The 22,883-nt window shown below is 48.2% G+C and overlaps 11 protein-coding genes across 11 annotated transcripts; 5 read left to right on the forward strand and 6 right to left on the reverse strand.

Moving 5' to 3' along the window:
* Positions 1-523: 523 nt before the first annotated feature.
* Positions 524-1,350, reverse strand: MCYG_06634 (conserved hypothetical protein; the record flags this gene model as incomplete). The annotated part of the gene is made up of 2 exons (XM_002844624.1): positions 524-1,087; positions 1,147-1,350. 2 exons carry the CDS (start codon positions 1,348-1,350, stop codon positions 524-526), a joined length of 768 nt encoding a protein of 255 aa, XP_002844670.1.
* Positions 1,351-2,286: 936 nt separating this feature from the next.
* Positions 2,287-3,348, forward strand: MCYG_06635 (conserved hypothetical protein; the record flags this gene model as incomplete). The annotated part of the gene is made up of 3 exons (XM_002844625.1): positions 2,287-2,337; positions 2,400-3,076; positions 3,156-3,348. The coding sequence occupies 3 exons, from the start codon at positions 2,287-2,289 to the stop codon at positions 3,346-3,348; spliced, it is 921 nt and encodes a 306-aa protein (XP_002844671.1).
* Positions 3,349-3,697: 349 nt separating this feature from the next.
* MCYG_06636 (mucin) lies at positions 3,698-5,635 on the reverse strand (the record flags this gene model as incomplete). Its single annotated transcript, XM_002844626.1, has 6 exons — positions 3,698-4,617; positions 4,642-4,963; positions 5,039-5,095; positions 5,126-5,345; positions 5,376-5,520; positions 5,557-5,635. 6 exons carry the CDS (start codon positions 5,633-5,635, stop codon positions 3,698-3,700), a joined length of 1,743 nt encoding a protein of 580 aa, XP_002844672.1.
* An 824-nt stretch (positions 5,636-6,459) lies between these two features.
* Positions 6,460-8,877, reverse strand: MCYG_06637 (neutral ceramidase; the record flags this gene model as incomplete). The annotated part of the gene is made up of 3 exons (XM_002844627.1): positions 6,460-7,755; positions 7,826-8,609; positions 8,672-8,877. 3 exons carry the CDS (start codon positions 8,875-8,877, stop codon positions 6,460-6,462), a joined length of 2,286 nt encoding a protein of 761 aa, XP_002844673.1.
* Positions 8,878-9,736: 859 nt separating this feature from the next.
* On the forward strand, positions 9,737-10,440 carry MCYG_06638 (BCAS2 domain-containing protein; the record flags this gene model as incomplete). The annotated part of the gene is made up of 2 exons (XM_002844628.1): positions 9,737-9,773; positions 9,827-10,440. 2 exons carry the CDS (start codon positions 9,737-9,739, stop codon positions 10,438-10,440), a joined length of 651 nt encoding a protein of 216 aa, XP_002844674.1.
* A 1,305-nt stretch (positions 10,441-11,745) lies between these two features.
* On the forward strand, positions 11,746-13,914 carry MCYG_06639 (kelch repeat protein; the record flags this gene model as incomplete). Its single annotated transcript, XM_002844629.1, has 3 exons — positions 11,746-12,031; positions 12,067-12,704; positions 12,775-13,914. The coding sequence occupies 3 exons, from the start codon at positions 11,746-11,748 to the stop codon at positions 13,912-13,914; spliced, it is 2,064 nt and encodes a 687-aa protein (XP_002844675.1).
* Positions 13,915-14,375: 461 nt separating this feature from the next.
* On the reverse strand, positions 14,376-14,920 carry MCYG_06640 (conserved hypothetical protein; the record flags this gene model as incomplete). Its single annotated transcript, XM_002844630.1, has 2 exons — positions 14,376-14,754; positions 14,823-14,920. 2 exons carry the CDS (start codon positions 14,918-14,920, stop codon positions 14,376-14,378), a joined length of 477 nt encoding a protein of 158 aa, XP_002844676.1.
* Positions 14,921-15,086: 166 nt separating this feature from the next.
* On the reverse strand, positions 15,087-15,340 carry MCYG_06641 (uncharacterized protein; the record flags this gene model as incomplete). Its single annotated transcript, XM_002844631.1, has 2 exons — positions 15,087-15,180; positions 15,216-15,340. The coding sequence occupies 2 exons, from the start codon at positions 15,338-15,340 to the stop codon at positions 15,087-15,089; spliced, it is 219 nt and encodes a 72-aa protein (XP_002844677.1).
* Positions 15,341-16,178: 838 nt separating this feature from the next.
* Positions 16,179-17,075, forward strand: MCYG_06642 (vacuolar-sorting protein snf7; the record flags this gene model as incomplete). The annotated part of the gene is made up of 4 exons (XM_002844632.1): positions 16,179-16,353; positions 16,432-16,636; positions 16,724-16,932; positions 16,993-17,075. 4 exons carry the CDS (start codon positions 16,179-16,181, stop codon positions 17,073-17,075), a joined length of 672 nt encoding a protein of 223 aa, XP_002844678.1.
* Positions 17,076-17,921: 846 nt separating this feature from the next.
* On the reverse strand, positions 17,922-21,525 carry MCYG_06643 (forkhead domain-containing protein; the record flags this gene model as incomplete). Its single annotated transcript, XM_002844633.1, has 2 exons — positions 17,922-21,265; positions 21,348-21,525. The coding sequence occupies 2 exons, from the start codon at positions 21,523-21,525 to the stop codon at positions 17,922-17,924; spliced, it is 3,522 nt and encodes a 1,173-aa protein (XP_002844679.1).
* Positions 21,526-21,923: 398 nt separating this feature from the next.
* Positions 21,924-22,717, forward strand: MCYG_06644 (conserved hypothetical protein; the record flags this gene model as incomplete). Its single annotated transcript, XM_002844634.1, has 2 exons — positions 21,924-22,362; positions 22,425-22,717. 2 exons carry the CDS (start codon positions 21,924-21,926, stop codon positions 22,715-22,717), a joined length of 732 nt encoding a protein of 243 aa, XP_002844680.1.
* Between the last annotated feature and the right edge of the window lie 166 nt (positions 22,718-22,883).

Genomic DNA, 22,883 nt, shown 5'->3' on the forward strand with positions numbered 1-22,883 from the left:
AATAATTGCACAGTGTTTGTTGCTAGTATAGCAGCTGAGGGAATCGATATCAATATATTAAGTAGGAAATGGCTCTATTTATAAGATATACGACTCTGTGGCTGGTTCCACCGAATCTAAAGGACAAGCTGTTGTATGTGCAGTAAACAGACACTGAGCAAAAGAAATAGAGAGAAAAGCTAATCAATTAGCATGTGAGAAACACATAACACAAAGTGATATTATGTTATATAAACACAGAAAGGGCATATTGATTGAGACAATCAGCCCCATACGCGATATTGTGGCAACAGTTTTTATGACCTCATACTACTCCATATAGTGTTATAGAGTAGGTCCCACAGGCCGTAGAGAGTAAATAGTCTGTGCCTATTCGAACCTGGTGGAATAAATCATTGCCAAATATAAGAGATCGACCGGGCAGAAACTACCCGGCAATTGATAATATTATGCTAACTTCCAAGCTAAAGGGTCAAATTTGATATAACCCCTAAATGGAGATAGGGGGTTCGGAATTGCCCTTCTACCGTGATTTCCAGCGCAGTCTACCTGCCCATTTCGCCCATTCTTGAGTGTCATCCCTGTCCAGTATTGCCTCGACTGTGTACCACTCTCTAGCCAGCTCCTCATTAGATGCCATCCTATGCACGTAGCTATGGCAAGCACGACAGAGCCAAGCAACTTGGTTTAAATCACACTCCTCATGCCACCCACGCTTCAAAGCTTTGCCGTGGACAGCCTTGGGTATAAGGTGGTGGTAGGTTAGGGGTATCCAATCCCGCTCACAAATCTCACAGGCAGAGGATCGCGTGGCACTGAAGGGAGGGGGTTTAGCAGTAACGGTGGAAGAATATTCCATAAAAACAGAAGAAAGGACAGTCGTAAGATCAGATGGCTCTGACATCAAGCCATAGGTAACCAGAGACTCAGCGACTGCCGGATCGACTAATGATGCTAAAAATTCGATGGTAGTTCCTGAAATGCCTCCTGCATAGGTTTCTGCGAGAGTAGAAGATGATTGTATGGTATTGAAAGAGAGAGTCTGTACATCTCTTGGGAACGAGCTAAATATCTCCTGAGCAATGAACTAGATATTCTGTTTAGTCACTGCAACCAAAGCAATCCTCAAACATTTGTGTCACACACATCAATGAATTCTGCTAATTCAGCGGGATCATTATCTTCGGGAAACGAAGCTTTCGTATAGCCGGTTTTGGCATTGGATCTTCTATTTCTCCTCCGTCGAACCATGCTGGATTTCTCTATCGAACGGTTTAGGATCGATTTCGACACGCACTCCCGAAATATTCCATAGTTCTCCTTGGCATCATCTTCGATTGGGCCCATCATGACAGCGAATTGATTTGATTACTCCTTTGAATGGATGGTAGGTTTGTCAAGAATGAATCCTTGAATACATTTCAACTTCACCCCCAGAACATGGCAAAAGAATATATAGTAATTCAACTAGGCGTCATTTATAATCCACCGCATGAAGCATAGCCTCAATATTCTCCCAGTCCTGCTGGTGAAACTGATATCCAAACTCATTTGGGTGTCCGACGTCAGCTCTTTAAAGTCGGAAAGAGTTTGATAGACGAAATACGAGCTTAGTCATACAGCCACTTTACACATTCTTGCTCGCAAAACAGAACAGCCAGAGAATGCTTGTAAAAATATCAAATTCTCGCCTTGAGATGGCAATAATTACTGCTGGGCATGAGTCAGAACCACGGTGTAAATTACTGGATTCTACGTGGTCTCACCCCATTCAACGATGGCAGTGTGGCCACTGGAGGAAAGCTAGCGACGCAGAGGCAAAATGGTGTGGAATATCATTGATCTGTAGCAAGGAAAAAACGCCCGAAGAATGATATTTCTGCTACCTAACGGTATAATATATAAGTCTTTAATGCTCATTCGGTTTTTAGTATACACGCTTATGTATAAAGCCGGTAATGAACCATAAATGTACCGCTGTAAATATTTCCGATGATTTTCATATTGGTAGAAAGTGTCGGGGTAAGTCAGCGAAGACGTAATCTATCCTCCAATTTCCCCTCCAAATCTATCCATGGAACGGGACGATAGAGTGAATATGAAGGAAAACAGTTTTATGTATGGAGAAAAAGAAGAAAAGAATCAAGAAGAAAAAAAGAAGATTTTATAAGGGCAGGTCACGTGGTATAGCTGTCTGCGAATAAACAACTTCGCGCGTTGATGAGGATGGGTGAACGCATTTCGAGCACAAGGGAATAAATAATAGTAGCAGGATTCATCTTGAGGATGTCTACGCTGCTCAGCTTTCGAAGCGCGACCTGGCTCTACCCGCTACAGGTGAGTTCAGTATTCTAGCCCATGAAGGCAGCTACGCTGTTACTAACAACACAGGGAGACAGGGGATAGTGTATTTCATCTTCCATCCATTCCTATGGCCTCTTTTCCGGTCTCGTCTGCTGCCTATAACGCTTCTGTCGCTATTCATATACACCATACTCTTCGTCTTTACATACCTTCCCCAAGTGGCGTTCCTAGCCATATTCCATGGCCCCGGCGCATGGTTTAACGGGGCCGTCATGGTCCTGGGAGAAGGCGCTGCGATAGTAGCGTTGTTATTTGAAGCATTCTTTGTTGATGAGGCACAGGTCGATGTCTTCGATTCAGTCTTGCTTTACGAAGCAATGAAAATGCCACTTGAAGATCCCACATCCGTGTCAGATCCAGCTTCAAACGCCCAGCCCTCAACCTCTTTCCGGGATCATATCATTTCCATGATGTCTGAATCAAGGTCATTGGATCTGTCAAATTATACCAACCCTCTCACTCAGAAGGTTGAGGATCCCGCAAAGTGGCTTGGGAAGCCTCTACACACCGCCGTATATGCTCCTTTTTCATTTAGACAGATAGTGGAGTTGATTCTCCTACTGCCGTTAAATTTGGTTCCAGTAATTGGGACTCCGCTCTTTTTGGTTTTGACAGGTTATCGGGGGGGCCCATTCCATCACTGGAGATACTTCCAGTTACTGGATTTTAATAAGAAGGAGAGGAAGGACTACATTCATAGAAGAATGCTGAGGTATACTTTGTGGGTCTTCCTCTCTAGGCGATATGCATGCAGTGTCGTAGAATACTGATCCGGGCTATTAACTCTCCAGGTTTGGCACGATGGCACTTGTACTGCAGCTTGTACCTGGGCTATCAATGATTTTCCTTTTGACCACTGCTGCAGGCTCAGCATTGTGGGCAAGAGATATGGAGCGAAGGAAATGGCTCATCTCATTAGACGTTGCGGATGATAATGACCACCACAATAGACCTGAATATCAGTATCACGATAATCCAGTATAAAGGTATTGCCGTTTTACGAATATATATCGCATTTGGGCTAAATAAATGATAAACTCATTGGTCTCGGGCTTATTTTGTGTTTTTAATATTTGATGACTGGAATGAACTATAATGCTAATAATTTTCTTTTTTGGTGGTGTTAATCTGTGTATACATTCGGTGGAGTATTAAATAGAGTCAATAAAGGCAAGATTGTAAGGGACGGTAAGGAAGGGATGAAATGAAAGTGATGAGGCAAGAACCAGCCAATACATTGACCATGTACGTCAATGAATCGGCATAATAGGAGCGTAGGTATGTGCTGCTTTAGAACATGGTGGCTCTTAATGGTCTTTATGGCCTTTGGCGTTCAAGGTCCTATGGGTATGAGTTCAATACCAGTTGGAGCCGGAGCTGCGTCTGTGACGGGGATAACAACGAGAGAATCTGAGGGAGGGATTGTTGGAACTTCTGTTGGTGGAGGAGCGGGAACAAGAGTAGAAGATATCGCCTGCGAAGTTGATGTCTCTGGTAAGATTGTAGTAAAAGATGGAAGGCCATTGCTGAATGATGGATACGTCATTGTTGATGACTGGGTGTCAGGCTTAGAAGTAAAGCTGGGCAAGGGGTTGCTGCTAAATGACGACGTTGTAGCGGTCGAAGGCTGGGTAGCCGACTGTGTGACTGTGGTGGCCGGCGGCGAGTTCGTAATTGAGGGAGTGAACGAACTCGAAGATGAACTTGAAGACATCGTAACTGATTCTGTGATTGACTCGGTGATTGTGCTGAGGGATGGAAGCGTGGAATTCCAGTTAGGGTATGCAACAGAAGTTGTAGTTGGAACAGGAGTATAACTTGTAGTGATAGTCGCCGTGCTAGTAGGAGATATATACACTGTCTTGGTAGTTATATTAACAACTGTTGTGGGTTGAGGTAGTTCGGTATTGGATGTTAATGTTGATGTCCCTGGGGTAGATGAAGTTGTCGATGACAAGGAACCGTTCATGGGCTGGCTAGTAACTTGGATTGACCCACTGCTAGACGTTGTAGAGTAATTTGGGGTTGTAGCATCTGGGACGTCTGTGGTAGATACGGTAGAGACCCCATCACCGGTTGCTGCAATGCCTGACGTCGTCGATTTGGAGGTAGAAGATGGGGCGGAAGTGTGCGTGCTATGCGAATTGGCTGCGGTAGTCGTGGCTGGGAAATTATACCAGGACGATGAATATAGGTAGGAAATGGGGGAGATTTCCAGTTCCAACTCCAACTCCAGGGACATTTCCACCTCCGCTTTTCAACGGTGAGCTCACCGACGTTGTGGGAAGGGAGCAGATGTAGTGTCTGCCACCGTTTTCGAGGTCATCGTAGTCGGGCAGGGTACTATTGAAGGCCTACCGGCATTTCCAGCTCCTGTAGTCACACACATCGTCATCGGGAGTCGAGCAGCGATTCGGGTGACAGTGAGCGTCATGATTGCTGCGTCATGATCGTGTGTTGAGTATAGGCCTCTGTTAAAGAGGCCTTCCCGCCGGGATTGATATATTGGACTAGAAGAAACATGAGACAATAGGGCGAGAGATATTATGCCCAAAATGTGTTGTAGGCTGCGCATCTTTTTGGTATCTATTAACGAAGTCTTTTAAAAAAGGGTGAAATAGACAATTGTGAAATAGTGGTGGCAGGAGAATACGATTTGTATATCCAATTAAACAGGCCAAAAGAGAGTAGATATTATAGTGAAAGAGGACTTCTGTGCCAGCCAAAAGTCCTTGAAATGATATCAAAGTAGAAAAGTGGCGAATATACAGAAAGAGAGAAAATGAAGACGGATTTGCTGAAGCTTAAGTATAGCATTCTCCTCAGCTTCAGCAAACGAGAATAAGAAATATTGTTCCATCGCGAAGCGCGCTGGTAAACAGCATCTTCCTGGAATCATGTAGCAGTAGATAACTCCTTGTTTGAGTCTTCTCTCAAAACATGGAGCTGCCTGTCCTTTGGTCCAGGTTATGGATGGATGCCTTCAGTGTTACTGGCTGGTATATATATGCCAACCTTCCACCGGCCTGAAACTGCATGAAGTTGAGATGCTCGGCGGCAAACGGTTGGATGTCCCGTCTTGACATTGATTTATCTTCTCCGTTTTGTTTTGCTTGCTCGTCTCAAACATGGATGGAAGTCCCGCGAAAACGCACGCTGATTGGTTGGTTCATGAAACAAACTTTGTATCACGTGATATCTTTTTTGCTCTAAGCGCCGAAGAAGTTTGGAGAAGAAGTTGATGGCATGCTGGAAAGACACGAACCCTCATTTGAGATTTGACAAGGGCGTGATTTTAGTGGGTATCTATGTTAGAAAGTGTAGGAGAAAGCACTACGGCTCTGAAGCTGTCTATTATCTTGAATGGGGGTATGGCGGTGCGTTGTATCATAAATTTGGGCAGCCTCAGATTCGTGTCGATCTTCCTGGACTGACTTTGTTGATGGCATAAATTTAACCGAGGAAAGGAAGCCAGGATATTATCTGGTAAAATGTTAGAATAAAAAAAAGTCTGCTGTTTAATACCTAGGTGCCAGATGCTGGCTAGTCACGCTGGTATGTACGAGCATGGGGCGTAAGAGTTAACTAGAATTAAACCTCGGGGCAGTACTGTTAGGAGTTAGAAGCGTCGAATTGCTGTCCTGGCGAGTCATCCAGAGGGGTATTGCATCGTGTGCAACTTGCTTTAATCCTCACAGTGATGGGGCTTAAGGCTAGATACCCTGAGTATATTTCAGGGGCATGGTCAAAATATGGGCTGGGGTGATTTACTAAGTTCGAATCAGATGATTGATATTTATGGTCAAGAACTCGGTTACCTGCTTTCTCATAGTAAGTAGATAGTAAACCATCTATATTGGCAGGGTCTATAGTTTGGCATATGTACAATTTCCGTTTATATGTAAATAGTACATATATTGATCCTAGAACAGCAGTTCCGGGGGTCGATCAACGGTAAAAATGTAAAAGATATTTTGTGAGTGTACCATGCATGTATATCATATTATTATGGACATATATGTAAATAAAATTCTCGCCTCGTTTGATCCCCGAAAAATAGACATTAACCGAAAATGGGCATATTGAATACTATCTCTAAACTTCAACCTTGAAAGCGGGCCCAATGCCTTCAAAGGCTGATATCTTCCCAGTAACAGGAGCCTTCGCATCTCCATAATAATGAAGACGGTAGGTTCCGCTCTCCAGCTTCTTCTTATTACCAATGGAATAGTAGTCATCCTCAATCTCCCATTCAATGGTAACCTCACTAGTCCCAATAATCGGACCAATGCGCTTCCAGCTATATACCAAGTTCCAGTCGGCATCAGTACGGACAACTTCCCACTTGTTCGTGTTCGGAACTTGACGCTCCACAGCAGCAAATGTCTTTTCTAGTCGAAAGTTGTTGCGGGGGTTGGCGCCAACGAATGTAGTCTTGACATTGTCTCCGGGGCGGAAGGTTTTGCCCTCTTCCGGAGCTTTGACGACGTCGCCGAAGTTCTTGCCAATGCCGGGGTTATCCAGGACAACACCAGTGATGAAGCTAAGGGACTTGTCGGTGTTAATTGGTGGGTACGGGCCAGGTTCAGGATGATCATTGGAGTCTGCGGCAAGGTATGGGAGGTAGGTGAGGGTGAGGTTGACATGGGCAGCAAGGGTATGTGGACCGTGGAGTGTAGAGCCACCCTCGTAGCGTTGAACGCCGTATTCTTCCTCGGTTGTGACGTAGTGGGCATATGTGTTTGATGGTGCACCGAGGACAACAAGCGGGCTGCTGACACCCAAGACATCTTTGGCGTGATTCGCGAGTGCCTGTTTCCATCGTCGTCCTGACATGGTGCTGACTTCAGGCGTGGCAACGATAATGAACAATGGACCAGCACGAAGAACTTGAATATCAATGATGTTGGCAGTCCAAGCGTAGGGGACAGTGATGTCACCAACGTCAAGGAGAATCTTCTTGGGTTTTTGGCAGGCCTTTTGTTCCTTGGAGGGAGCATGTAAGAAGTCTCTGGCAATGTACCAGATAGGGTTCTTTGTACCGGGCGAATCAGTGCCGTTCTGCGTGAAGTCAAATTTTCCTGGTCCATCGGTCGTACCTCCAGCGAAGGAGAAACCCAAGGCTGCTGAGCAAGTAGTCAAAGTCTTGCGGGGGTTAAATGGCGACTGGAAAGTGTACCCATCAAAGTTTTTGTAAACATGGAAGGCTTTAACGGCAGAGTTATCTCTGAGTCTCTTTGCAGACGTATCCATCTTTTCATAGATCTCCTTGGCAGTATTGTACTGTCGACGTCCCATTTCGAAGCAGCTTTTTGTACCCTGGTCGAGCTCACGGTAAAATGGGCCACGTCCATGGCACTTTGCGGTGCTACCATTGCAGGTACTATCTTCCTATTGGGATGGTTAGCTGTTGGGCTTATAGAAGGGGAAAAAGAAGAGGAAAAAGAGAATCTAGCCATACAAATTTGCAATCCAAGCCGGTATCTTCACAGAATGGCCCCAAGACGTTAGGGGATGTGTCTCCCACGGAAGACTGGGAAAATCCAGCAATGAAACCGTCAGCAAACCGGTCATCACCTTGGGCACTTCTTTCGAAAAGGTAGGCAGCAACACCCTTGTTGTCGCCTGAAACGAGAGTATTGTTTGCGTAGAGCGAGGTTCCATGTACAGAATAGAAGGTCAGGATAGCCATAGTTTTGTCATCTGATGCACGATCGAACCGCAAGAGGCTGAGTGTCTTGTCGGTGTCGTACTGGTATCGTTTTCTCTCATCCTCAGGGTTATGAAGGTACGAGTATGGGCTTCGGTTGATGTTGCCATCAACAAGGTCTGCGGTGTCGAAACTTAAACGGCCAGGTGTCCTAGCTTCGTGAGCTCTCTTGATCGAGAGCAGGACACCATCGACAATGGCTTGGTAGCTGGCCTTGTCGAATCCTGCACTAGGTATCTGTGGCAACAGGTAGTTAAGCCAGGCACCGGGTCCGGCATGAGAATGAGTTCCGGACAGAGCGATATTGTGAGACCCGTACCGAGCGTACTCTGGTCCCATGGCGGCAAGCCCCTTGAGGACACCATCTCGCACAGCGGTATCGCCGGCGGCGAGATCGGTAACAATATAGGCAAAAGTATCTTCTGGCTTGCTGGGATTCTCGATGATGAATGTGCGGGAGTAAAGGCGCTGGCGAAGACCAGTTCCTTTTTGCTCAGAGTCCGCAAATCCCATAAATGTGATTTCTACAACCGGTCTGTAATGATTCAATCAGTATATAGATGAGATTGATGTTCAGGGTTAACATATTAGTCGTACCCTGTAACATCTGCTTTTCCAACGCCAAGGTTAAAGATATCATCTTGGGCAGCTGCCTTAGTGGCATGCGACGGCTGGAGCAGCACTGAACGGCCGATTTGAACAGCCCGGTTGGTTCCCCGGAAGTTGAAAGCGAGCTGGACGGCTAGAATGACGCCCAATAGAACACCAAAGATCCCAACCACAGTGCCAGTACGTGGTGGCATCTTTGCAGCAGCGAAAATCCAGAATCGAAGTAACAACAAAAGGGTTTAAATATATCGGAAAATGTTTCAATAAACGTAACTTTTTCTCTTTGGGGCTAGACAAAACAAATCATCCGTCTCCTGAGATGCCAGGTCCTCGAGACAGGAAGAGGAACCTCACCTTCGGTCCAAACGAAGAATAAGGGCGAAACCGATGATCCTTTTATACAAGTATTCCGGTTTATCACTACCCCTGGATCGGGATAAGTGTGTATTCTGTATGTTATGGGTGGAAACCTTTGCGGGGGAAGATCGCAACAGGTGGGTCTTTGTAGCTAAGCTCAACGGCGTTTTTCCCTCCTTCGTCAGGAACTCCGAGGCTGTTGTTGTTAACTTCTGATGGACCAAAGTAGAGGAACGAGAAATCCTGCGATGGTATTTAGCTTCAGTGCTGGCAGCAGGATCTCATGTATGTGGCTGGCGTGACTGCCCCAGCTCGACACCGACGTCCGATGCCTGTCGACCAGCACATCTGATGTCTATATGATCACTGGGATGGCTGCAAGTTCCATGGATGGGGATGAAGTACAAAACTTCGTTTACTTTTTTTTTATACGGGCCGGACAGGCGGGAAGGAAAGCACGTGAAGGCGAGGCTAAATAAAGTTCGGGGAAGCCCCGTGATTAGGATCGACGATTGGTTTCCTGTTTGGGCTCGGAGGAGTGGATATTAGTCATCCTGTTCTAACTGGGTTTAGCTTGGAGGCACGTGATATGTGACTGCTAAGACTTATGTAAGAGGAAAAGTTGAAGGCGAGAAGGAGAAGCAAGTGAAGGGTAACAAGAGACAACAAGAGAAGAAGACAAGAGGAGACGGCAAGATGCCACTTATCAATGAGACACATGACTCCCTTCCATGTAAGTATACAAGTACGGCGAAACAGAGAGCAGAGAGGCTTACCCGGTTCTAGACATAGACGAGGATGTGACGCCTCAACTGCGTACAGAGATCAGTAGACTCATTGAAGCTGAGCTTCCCCCGGACTACCGTTCGACTGTTCATCCGTCCCTGGTAGAACTTCCTCAGACCAAGTTCTCCCCTTTGATAGAGCAGGAGCTTGGGAGAAAGGCCAGAAACGAGCCTATCTCTGGTGGCATCGACCTGTCACGCTACGAAGCGCCAGAGATACCGTCTTCTTCCACGGACCCGAACGCAGACCCTACCACCGTTCTGGATGACTGGCGACAGACCCTACGGCGTGCATACGCCGCTCACCTACATCTGTCTACCAGAAAGGACAACCTCGCTTTGCTAGAGGCTCATGGCAAAAACGCGTGGTTAATTGGCAATTCACAGTTGGAAGATATCTTGCGGCGCATGGAGAAGGATTTGCACGAGGTCACCGAGGCCACCGAGGCAGTAAATAGGGAGAGGAAGCTGAAGCAGGAGAGTGTCAGAGGTGAACTGGCAGCCTTGGACGATGCATGGAGACGAGGAGTGAGTGGAACATTGGATGTCGAGATTGCGGCGGAGAAGCTCAGGAGAGACATATTGGACATGAGGCACCAGCAAGCACAGCCTTAAGAGAACGGCTATGGAACTTGAACTTACAGAGTGACAGCATAAAGGCAAGAGTAGGGAGGGAATGACTATGAATATCCCCCAAAAACGACTGGTATATGGGGGACGGGTCACTTTCAACACAGGAAAACGGCATCTGATTATGGTTGATAAAGGGTAGTTTTTCTCTACCCACACCTGTATCCCCCAGAGAGGCCATGTTGGCCAAGTCCCCAGACGGAACTACAGCTATCGAGCGAGTGTATCCAGTTCATCCAGGGTCACCCATCATCTAGCTTGTTGAGGATAGTCCAGGCGCAGATCTACATGAACATGCTGGGAGCTAGAACCATGACAAAAATCATGAATAAATCGAGTTTAACCGCTCCGGAGCAACGAATACAATACAGCAACATAACTACCGTGTAACTGCTATTATATTTATTTCCCCAACGCGTCAGAAATTCCCGCGCCTCAGCAAGGAAAGAAAAAGGTCAGCCCTTCAGACCTGAGACCTGCTTATGGACCTTGCGTCCAATCCGCTCCGGTTAAGCCGTTGGGCCAAGGATAACGCGCGTTAAATACACCACGGCATACATGCCCATTGGCGCCCGGCTGGGACTTGGCTGAAAATAACCATCCTTAGCTGCCGCTTTGATGCGTAACCAAAACCGACTCCTTGCATCTCAAACTCGTTGCATGTTCTTCTTGCCGCCTACAGGGATTGTCGGTGGATGCCCGTGAACAGTCCATGCTGTGCGATATCGCCTCTCATAGCTCTGTATGTGCTCAAGGAAAGAAAAAGGGGACAACTTTAGCGCAAAAGGATTGGCCTCTCCCAATCTCTACGAGACGCTCCGTTCACTCCAGCCACGAAGAAAGAATTATCTATATACATAGTACGACCACTGCGGCCTGAATAGTTTTTAATTTTTATCCAAGTGTCTCATAGTCCCACCATGTGGCGGTTGATGCATGCTTCGTGCATACACTATGTGCTATGTATAACACACATAGCCGGCAGTCTAACTGAGACATCGTTTCCCCTCAGCCAACAAACGGGAAAAAGTATTGATCCTTCTCTCCATATGTTCTCATTCGTTTGAGCAGTCGGTTTATCCCGTTCTCTCGTTCGTTTTTTTTCTCATTTTTTTTTTTCACTTCATATATACCTACGGCTTCAAGGGGGAGACTCCTTTGTTGAGAGTGTTTCATTGAGAAACCTCCTCAAAACTACCCTGGAATCCGACACGCGGCGACTATCTCTTTTTCCCTTTTTCCATACAATCCGGCCATGCTTGTTTATGGTGATTGCTGGTAGAGAATAAGATGTCGGTTTCGATGTCCACGGTGGCCGGTCAAACATCCACGTCCATGACGTACCTTCTACTCATACTTTTTGTTGGTTTTATACTACCTCAACAAGGTGTACATGCTCACGCGAGAGTGTTGACACAACGAGATAATAGCCCAACGGATATATGCAAGAGATGGTCTCAGCAGACAGCCATAGTTAACGGAACACTTTACATATACGGCGGCCGATCGACGACAGACGCCAACCAGAAGGATAAGACCTGGAGTATGGATAGCCTTTCCCCCTACTTTCTACTATGTATACGGCATCCCAATGCTAACACGACTCCTTAGATGATAACTTTCTTACTCTTGACCTAAAGTCAAGCTGGGGAATTTCAGCGCCAAAGTTGACTGGGCTTCCTCGTGCTGATAACGGCCCTCCTCCAGTCTCGAACGGATATCTGTGGAACTCTTATAAATCACTGTTTTTATATGGAGGAGAGTTTTCAGATAATCCTCCTACAGACCCAGTTGCTTTTAGTCTATGGGAATACAACATCCCTTCGTCATCTTGGATAGAACACAAGTCCCCAAAGACTTCGTCGGGAGAAAACTCTGATGCAGAAAATATACCGGTGCAACGGTCTGCAGAGGGTGCCGGTATAAACGTCCCAGACCTAGGAAGAGGATGGTACTTTGGTGGCCATCTTGATGGATATACCACCCAGGGCTGGTCGCAGTCGATCCCAAGGGTGTATCTTAAATCGATGATCGAGTATACCTTTCCAGGATTCACCAACAGCGGGGTCAAGATCAATACAGACGATAAGCGCGCAGGACCTGATGGTGCTTGGCGAAATATCACAGAGGGAGGGCTACAGGACTCTGCAGGGTTCACTGAACGAGCTGATGGAGTCCTCGTGTATATACCTGGATTTGGTAAAGAGGGTATCATTCTCGGTCTGGCTGGTGGTACAAATGCCACATTTGTAAGGCGCCCAGTGACTCTTCTTTCTTTGGTTATAGCATTGCCCGATGGCTAACCTTCTCTTTGTCTAGACTCAAATGAATGTCATCGATGTGTTTGACATTGCAAGTTCAAAATGGTACAAACAGGCGACGAGTGGGAAGACTCCAGACATCAGAGTAAACCCGTGCGCAGTCGCTGCATCGGCAGCTGACGGAAGTAGCACACAGGTTTACCTGTTTGGTGGACAAAACCTAATACCTTATGGAAGCCAGATTCAGTATAACGACATGTGGATTCTATCGATTCCTAGCTTTACCTGGATACAGGCTGACACGGACGGCCAGTCTGTTCCTCCAGCCAGAGCTGGGCATACGTGTAACATCTGGAACTCCCAAATTGTTGTCACGGGAGGTTACGTGGGACAAGATCTAAGCTGTGATAGCCCTGGGATATATGTATTTGATGCGTCAGAATTGACATGGAACAATCAATATACGTCCCTCGAGGGTGGGAATGACTTAAACCAGCAAGCCTCGCAAACACGAGATGGCAGTGGCCTCGGAGGCAGCTATGGATACCGGGTCCCCAAAGTGGTTCAATCTGTGATAGGGGGTGATGATACGGGAAAAGCGACCCAGACTGTCCCTGCTATGGCACCAACGGATGGACCTCTAGCGACCGGCCAACCGCTCACATACACAGTCCTGCCAACTGCGACTTCAGGACCGCATTCAGGCACTTCGGATGGAGGCAGAAATGGCCCCAATATCGCTGCAATCATCGCGGGCGTTATCGCCGGATGCCTTGGGATATTAGCCATATACCTTGGTTTCGTAACCTGGCTCTATCGCCGACGATTAGCAATCTATAAGAACCATCTTGCCGCCACGCAGCGTTCTTCAGTCGGAAGCGGATATGGAGACAAAATCTCATCTTTTCCGCCACGGTATTCAGACCACACGAGCAGCGCTGGGCTTGGGACAACTGGCTCAAGTGGTAACTTAACTGTGACTACTGCGGCGACGGCTGCAGCGCGTATGTCCTGGGTTGGCGGAGATTATCACCAGCACAAGCATACGAGAAGCAACAGTGGTGGAAATTTAGACTATATTGGACAGCCAGGGCCATCTGCTAGCAGTAGTGTAGAAGATCTACTCGCTGGACAAGAACCGACATTCTTAGGTGTCATGTTGAATCCCCGGCAAACGTTGAGGGTTATAAACCAGTGAATAAACCCCCAAGTTGGCCATTGCTTTTACGATATTCCGATACCTATTCAGTTTTGTTTGAGCAATCCACTCGTCTCAGGGAAAGAATGTACGATTGCCAGATCCGAATGATAATGTATGAGAATTACAAGAATGTTCTGCTTTATCGTCTAATTGATACCCCTAATCTAGTCAGAATTTCTGCCATTTGCACATCAGTTTATTTCGCATGTAGATATTATATAAGGGGGTAGATAGTTTTAGATAGGTTCTTCCACTCGAGAATAATAATATCTTTGCATCTATCGCTTTAATAGTGATACGTAGCGCTCATTCTATCATTATCTCTTGATGTGGCGATAGCTTGCCATGTATCATGACTTCCACTGCTCAGGCGGTTGATAGAGCTATACAGTCCAAGAGATCCAACGACTCCTTCAATTCGCGTCTAGGACGGAGGAAACCCGTGGTATGTTCTAAACCTACTCATCATTTATTCGTCTTTCAACCTGTTGCATGTCATCTAAGACCTTTTCATATTCCCCAATTCGAACGGATCCAGCCGGTAGTATCATCACAGCTTGAATGTATACCGGTAAAGCTGCTGTTTTCTGTACCTTTTGCTCCCGAATTTTCGAAATACTTTCATCCTTATTTCTTCTATAATCGTCATAGAACGAGTCCTCACGTATATACCCAAGGACGTTGAGCCAGACCCCTATTTGAATACTTGTATGATTGATATCTCCAAGTAGAAGGTTTATATCAACTTCTACTCTGTGGTTTCGAGAATGTACCCCACCGACATTGCAGTTGTGTTCAAGAGTCAGACGACCAGTAGTGGCATTGTATTTCGAGACACTACGCGTGTGACGTTATTATTACTGCCTCCCCATCTTGAGTACAACGTGTGGAATAAGTCAACATACCATCCTAAGAATCGGACCTTGTAGCCCAAGGGGCATGCTGGAATTTGCGAGAGAAATATTATCCTTGTCGGAGGGGGGCCCGGTATGGCCGGTTCCATTCGAAGCGAAATCCTCGCAGTGTAGCGGAAACGTTTCTATCACCACATCCCATTTCTTCTCTTCATGTAGTTGAAGTTTCAAATTTGATGGGAAAAAACGTCTCGGAGGCTGCGGTCACGTGTTCTCCCAACAGCCTCCGAAATGATACAATGAATGTAAGAACCCTCAAAGACCGGCTAACGTCTTCGCCTCCCATGTAATCCTGCCGTTAAATCTGAGCTTGTGATTGGTTTTCGTACTGTAAACGTTTAGTTTGTAACTAAATATATAGGTTTAGAAGCAAGATTAACTTACCGAAACATACACGGCTGTGAGAAATCGGGGTACTTCAGGACAGTTGAACAGTACAAGGAGATTAAGCATTTTGTCTCGGAGATATGGGAGACAAGTATAAATGAGTTAGGAGGCGGAACGTTCATAGAGCGGTGGATCGCATCTTAGTGTCGCTATTTCCTGCACTCGTTGCTACGTCGAGAATTTTGTCCACTGTATGTCGAATGTTATACTTAATCAGTAGTTATTTAACTAGTAAGAATACATAAGTACTGCTTCGCTTGTGTACGAGTAGACTTCAACCGTATGTAGACCAGGTAGAGCTCAGGTCTAGAGGCTATACTACGACTATTTATCTATATAGGATAAGGGCCGTCGGCTAACTAGTGCCTAAGCGAGATAAGGCAGGAGGTGGCGGCAGCGGCGTATCGCTTATTCCGATACGGTTCCAACAAAACATCCGAAAACCGATCTTGATAAGCGATTACTAAGCCAACCATGTGACCTATCACGTGATATAACCATCTCCAGATGATTCGATGTCATAAAAGTCGATGAAAGAATCAAAAGAACGAGTAACGAACAATCTCACTGCCTGACGACGTTATCAAACCGCATTTCTTAAGTCTTGCAACTGTACATTCAACTTACGCTCCCGTACACCTGATCTGCTGGTCTTTTGGATTTTTGGCCACCCACCACCTCACTTTTGTTCTATTTTCGATCCTGACGGGCGAGACCGTCACCCCGCACATCCTGTCTACCTACCGTATTATCGTCTATTGAGGGCCGAATAGGCATCAGTATATATTCAGGGCGACGTTTCGGCTGGACGGGAAACACAGATATCGGGTTTGAAACTGCTTAGATATCTCGAACATCGGGTTTCTGTTCTAAACTGTTAGGCACCCATATTACTTGGGCCCATCCTATTCCCAGCACATCTTTGATTTCCAAGGTGCTCATACATACCTTCGAGCAACTATGTGGTCATGGTTTGGCGGCGCGGCGGCGCAGAAGCGGAAAGATGTTCCCAAAAATGCCATTCTCTCCCTTCGTGAGCAGCTTGACATGCTGCAAAAGCGGGAGAAGTATTTACAAAGTCAGATGGATGAACAAGAAGCCATAGCCAGGAAGAATGTAACGGTTAATAAAAATGGTATGCCCCCTTTTCAAAGCTTTATCTCCTACGAACTTACCCTTGTCCTAAAATGTCATTTCTAACTCTGAAGAATAGCTGCCAAAACTGCTTTAAGGAGAAAGAAACTCCACGAACGGTCACTCGACCAAACCAGTGCTCAGATTCTGCAGCTGGAACAACATATATACTCCATCGAATCCGCAAATATCAATCAGGAAACGTTTAATGCCATGAAGAGCGCCAAGGCTGCTATGGAACAGATACACACTGGTCTTACCATAGAAGCAGTCGATCAAACAATGTCAGCATCCTCTTGCTTTTTTATAATAATCTCTATATGAGCCGTTTAAAATTTTGTAGAAGTTTCTAACATTTATCTACCTAACAGGGGCGAACTACAAGAACAGCACACTCTCAGCGAAGAAATAGTCAACGCAATTACCAACGCCCCCATTGGCGAGCCCATTGACGAGACTGAACTAGAAAATGAACTGGACAACCTAGAACAAGAGCATATCGACAATAAGATGATAGGCACCGGGACGGTGCCGGTTGGAGATAGGATTGATAGACTACCTTCTGTTGCAAATGGAGCCAGTAAGTCTATCCACTCTCACAATATGTCAATCGCCCATTAATAAATTGTTTCCAATACAGTCAAAGAACAACCCAAAGCTCGGACCGAGGAAGAAGACGAGGAGGCCGAATTAGAGAAACTAAGAGCCGAGATGGCCATGTGAGCAATCAACTTCGGGTAGCATGAGAGAACGAAAACACGAAAGAAACTAGGAAAGCGAGCATCTAAATAACTTATTACGGGACGTGGCGTCTGGAAGGAAGGGAATTCTTTTATTCTTTTGTTTGTTTCTCTGCTAATTTATGTAGAATACCTTCTACGACAGTCTCCTACGGTTTACTCTCTTTTCTCAATCAGCAGCTGAATATCCTTTGCATTCTGGGCCGTTCTCCTGCTTACAGTCTTTCACTGTATTTCCTCCGGTGTATTTCTGTCTGCACGCTGTATATTTTATCTCTTCGTTTGACTGGTCACACTAGCCTGCAAGACCTCGCTTTAATGAACAGATTCACTACTATACGACCGATTAGACAGTATATTCAATATAGGGTCCATCCATATTGGGCTATATAATAGTTACAATAAACAGCGCCATAATATGTTATTTTCCCGTCGCCGAATGAACCCACAAGATCGGGATATCAACCGAATGAAAGAAAAAATGTCTAGAATGCACGACAAGCCGCCACGCAATGCTGCGACACGGTCACTATGTATGTATGTACCGGCCAAAACCCACGTTTCTCCAGGGGAGAATTAAAACGCCCATGCAATGGAGCAAACATGAAATGATCTTTTAAGGAAAAGCGTTTCGCATCATTCGTATATCTTGCACAGTTCGTGCGTATGGGTATAGTTAAAGGGTATAGGTGTAAGTACGATATAGTGTGTGTTTGTGTGTAGAATGGGCAAAGTAATTATAAGACATATTCCCAAATAGTTCTATTTAGTTCCACCCAACTCAGGGCCTCAGCTAGAATTCTAGTCGTCCAAATCTCGTTGTTGGTATTTATTGATCTTGGCCATTAAGGCTTCCAATTATTCCCCGTAGCGTATCAATGATGACTGATTCGTCCTTTGTTTCGCCGCCTGCAATTGAGCTCTCTTTTGCACCGTGGAGGACTCTGTCGCGCGCACTGCGAAGGACTTTGCGGATGTAGTCTTTATCCTCATAGTCTTCTATGAGCACCGCTTCGAAATTGTCAATTGCTTGGTTGGCGCGAGCGAGGAAAGCAGGGTCCATGCCTGAACTTTGAGTAGAAACTGGGGCGGGGGGAAGAGCGGGAGATGATGTCGCTGTTGATGTCGGGATGCCTGACTGGGATGCAGATGCCGACGTGACGGGGATGTTGTGTGGTCGCTGCGCCTGGGTATGGGTTGGGGGAGGAGGTTGGGGAGGTTGTGGAGGGCGATGAGGTGCCTGGTGAGGTTGGCTATGGTTTGGGGGTAGGATTTGATTATGGAACCTATACTGGTTTGGGGGTTGATGTTGTGGAGGAGGTTGTGGGTGATGTGGTTGCTGCATTTGCGGTGGCCTAGTCTGCTGCTGATGGCCAGGTGGATGGGTGGGAGGAGGCGGATGCGGTTGTATTGGCTGTTGATGGGGTGGCCGTTGCTGTGGCGGAGCAAACGACGAAGAGGCCATGATGTACGGAGAGAGATACAGGGTGGGGTTCATGGTAGAAAGAGCAGGAGGAAGATTTCGCATTAACTGTGGTGGTAGAGTAAGTGCCGGAGGAGCTGCTGGAGGGCCTATCACAGCGGCTGGGGGAGGAGGAGGAGGTAGTGGAGGGGGTTTAGATGCTGCCACTGGCTGTGATGGCGGTGCAGCTGGTGGAGGTGGTAGAGGAGCCTGTGTCTGCTGCTGTTGGGGAGGTGGAGGAGGATACTGGGTGTTCGCTGGAGGAGGATAAGGGGGATATTGACGACGGTTGAACTGAGCCGGAGGAGCGATGTATTGGGCTCCAGACCCGGTATTTGGCGGTAGGAATCGTTGCTGACTGTTGCTGGATACATCTTGGACAGGCGGAGGGGATGGACGACGTTTCTTCTCCTTATCGACAGAAGCGCCTGGTATGAGTTTCCACGACCATCCCTTGCCGTCTCGTTCAGCGTGCATGAACAGATGGGTGTTGCCATTCAAGTTATGTCGTACACTTGACGTCCAGCCCTCGGTCTCACACTTGAAGCGGAAGTAAGGGTATTTGAGCTTGAGAGCACGGTATATCTGCTTTAGTGTCATGGGTGTAGGGGATTCTGATAGTGCATCATAGATGAGAACTGCATAATTGTATGGCGGTTTAGCAAGCTCCTTGGGTGTATAGAAGCTTTCAGGGGGATAGTCAGGGGATGGAGACTTGGAGGGTTTGCGTTTCTTCACGGAGGGAAGACGTATGGGTTCGCTGTGCTGTATTTCCATATTACCTCCTAGACCTGCAGCTCCTTCGATGGATGGCATCACGGTTTCGCCAGGAGCCGAATCCGGCTTCTTCCTCTTGGTGTACTTTCGTTTCTCCACCTTCACGGTCGTCGTTGACGGGTCCTCGGGGCCGGTTGCAGGAGGGCCTGCAGGGGTAACGGCAGCAGGTACAGCAGCGGGCTCTTTGGCAGCTTTGGCAGGCTTTACCTTAACGGTAGTAGCGGCAGTAGCTGGCGGTGGAGAGGCGGCGGTGGCTGCGGCAGCGGCAGCGGCACCGTTAGCTTCACGTTTAGCAGCCAACTTCTGCTCCCGTGCGATTTCTGCTCTCTCGCGTTTAGACATGATCCCATCCTTGGGCGGCCTGCCAGGTCCACGGCGTTTGTTGGTAGTGGTAGTAGTAGTAGTCGTCGCAGCCTGGCCCGATTCTACCGGCGGTTTCTGGCCAGGCCGCGATGGACCCTTATCCTTGGGTTTAACCGCACCGTCACCACCACTCTGCTCTGATTCCTCCTCCACGTTAGGCCGTTCCGGTTCCTCAGAGTGTTCAATCTCCTGTTGATGAGGCAACCCATGGCCCATCTCGGGTGGTGATGAGGGAGCGGCTTCAGCACCGGTGTCTCCGATAGGCACGTCTGGGAGCAGGAATCGTACCCTGACGCCTCCGATCTGTATGAAGTCGCCGCTGTGAAGGGGTCTGACTTGACCGGGAGCAAGCCAATCGGCGCCCATAAAGGCGCCATTCCTACCGATGACTTCCATCTCAAAGACGTTCTTGTGAAAGTTATATGCGATTTTCACGTGTTTTCTTGAAATTGCCCTATGCGACGAGCCGCCGTTGGCGGGCACGGGGGGATGAATCGGTATGGTCGGACACGCTTCCGGGGAGGGAAGCAAAGAGAGGGTGTCGACTCTCTTGGGTTCATGGTGGCCGCGTTGTAGCGACTGCATGGCAAGGGCGTTGTAATCTGTCATCTCTCGAGGCTCAGAATTCGCCTGTGATTCTCCATGGGAGATATGCAGCAACGGGCGAGCGACCTGGTCGGCTGAAGAGTTGGAGGACTTCCAACTCATCTGCGGCGGGCCGTTCTGAGGTATGTCCGGGTCGAACCCCATGATTCCACCTTTGTCGCTGATCACGCTGCCCATGTACGCGCTCCCTTCTCTCTTGATCCTGCTGGGAGTACGTGTCTTGTGTCCGCTCGAGCTGTGAGCCTTGTTCTGCTTGGCCTGGTACTCTCTCTGGAAGGCAGCGCGAGCAGCGCGGACATCGCGACCCAGGATGAAAGAGTACGTATTTACGTAGAAATGGCCGTCGTCAAACTCGAGTTTCGCGAACGCCTGGATCCTGGGCTCCGACCCAGCGACGGATTCGGACCCTTCGCGCCCTTTCATGTCTACAGAGTTGGAGAAGTCAGGGTAACCGACTATCCGCGGTGTTGGTCCGCCTCCATTCATGGCTGGAGAGCCATAGTATCCGGCGCTGGCGAGCAGGCCGTTTTGCTCCAACGCCTCTCGCGGATGGACTGGCGTGGTAGCCAACGCGGTAAAGTCTGAAAAATGCTGGGTGTCCAGGTCAGAGACCTTGAGGTCGACGTTGTCCAGCGGGCCCAGCATCGACGTGTCGGTCTGCATGTCTATAGTCGGCAGCGCATCGGACGCGGGCAGATCCCCCATCCCAGGCAGGCCATGGAAGTCGCCCTCCGCGCCCGCATCCGGGACGGCGGTCGATTCGACCGTCGAAGGAGGCTGCTCGCTCGACTTCGGCATTGACGGCCAGACCTGAGCGCCAGCATCGGCTGCAGAGACGGGGAGATCGGATAGGGGCTGCAACGCGCCGTCGTGGCCGTTGTTATCTGCAGCACCGGACAACAGCTGGGCCAGAAGGGTGGTTGCGGCGGCCTGCTTCTGGGGGTCTGACTGGGGGGGATGCCGGTCTAGTCGTAGTTAACAACGTCAGAAGAGGGAAAAAGAAGGCGACCTTGACCATGAACTAGATAGCAAGAAGCACAACCGTACCTGAAGCATCGTCTGGAGAGTAGCTCGTGTTCTTCGATGAGGACTGTGTCGCAGCGGCGTCCTCCCTGGCAGGACCAGGACTGGGATGGTCTGGCTGTCGAGGATGATGATGGTGATGGTCGTCGAGCCGGTCAAAGCGAGACCTCTCTGGTACGGCGTCGGGAGGCGGAGGCCCCATGAGCGACGCCGCCACGGCCTGGGAAGAGGACATTGGATGGCCGTTCACCGTCGAGAGCGCATCTCCCTTGGATATCTTCGTCTTCGTCTTCTTTGCTTATTCTCGAACGAAGAAGAAACTCGAAACTCCTTGAAAGATAAAAAAAAAACGCCGAGCGCGGATTTTGCATGGGCCCGCCTTGCCTATTCGGGGTTAGCGCGGGCCTTATCCAGACTTCTTTTTATTATTTATTATCCAGACTTCTTTTATTATATATGAAGAGAAAGAATTATCATCATGTTGGATGAAGACCAGGTGAAGGGAGAGTGAAAGGGCAAAGGGATTACGTGGTGATGCGGGCCAACGTCGCTGCTGCATAATACGAGGACTTGCTCATATACCCATAAGTGATATCAGTGATGGCGAAGAAAGAGAAACAGGCAGAGCCGTGTACGAAGGAAGCAAAGGTCAGGCCCGACTGGCCTCCTCTGCGCCCTCTGCCACCTACGTCCGGCCTCTCGCTCACCCCGATCCTGCCATCCCAGATCTACATCGTCCGGAAGCTCTTCTCCTCCGCCCTATGCAAGGCCTACATCTCCTTTCTCTCCACCCTGCCTCTCGCCACGACGCCGGGGAGACCGAAGAAAGACGAAGCCCTGCGCGTCAACGACAGGTTCCAGGTCGACGACCCTGCTTTTGCTGAGCGGCTGTGGTCCGGCACCGGTCTGAAGCAGCTGGTCGGTCGAGGTCGGGCTGACGGCGAGAGCGGAGCCGCAGACTGGGACGGAGAGGTGTTGGGTTTGAACCCGAATATTCGAGTATATCGATATACCGAGGGCCAGTTCTTTGGACCGCATTGTATGTTTTGCCCCCCCCCCCCCCCCCGGTATGTTTGCTGTTACGGTGCTGACGATGGCCAGACGATGAAGCTGTTCCGGTGAGCTTTGGGACACCCCCCGTCCGGGCCAGGACGAGCTGGACGCTGTTGATATATCTCAGTACGTGCTCCGGCGGGGAGACGGCGTTCTACCCTGAACCTGCAGCCGGAGCAGGTCGTAGGAAGGGCAAAGTCGTGGAGCCGGTAGTGGTGGGTATGGAAGCCGGCATGGCCCTGTTGCACCGGCACGGCGACGAGTGTCTACTGCATGAAGGACGAGAGGTGACTGGTGGAGAGAAGTGGGTGATTCGAAGTGATTTGGTAGTTAAACGATAGTTATATATGCATGTTTTTGGTTCTCCAGATTTTCTTTTTTTTCGTTTTCACTGGGGGAGTAAGTCGACAAGGGGGAAGAGAAAATAAGCAGATAACCTCGTAACGAAACTTGTACTAGCATTTAACATTAATTCATCCAACAGGCAGTGAGCGAAACAGGGACGTA

The sequence above is a fragment of the Microsporum canis genome, genomic scaffold, assembly GCF_000151145.1.
Source record: "Microsporum canis CBS 113480 supercont1.6 genomic scaffold, whole genome shotgun sequence".
Taxonomy (NCBI): domain Eukaryota; kingdom Fungi; phylum Ascomycota; class Eurotiomycetes; order Onygenales; family Arthrodermataceae; genus Microsporum; species Microsporum canis.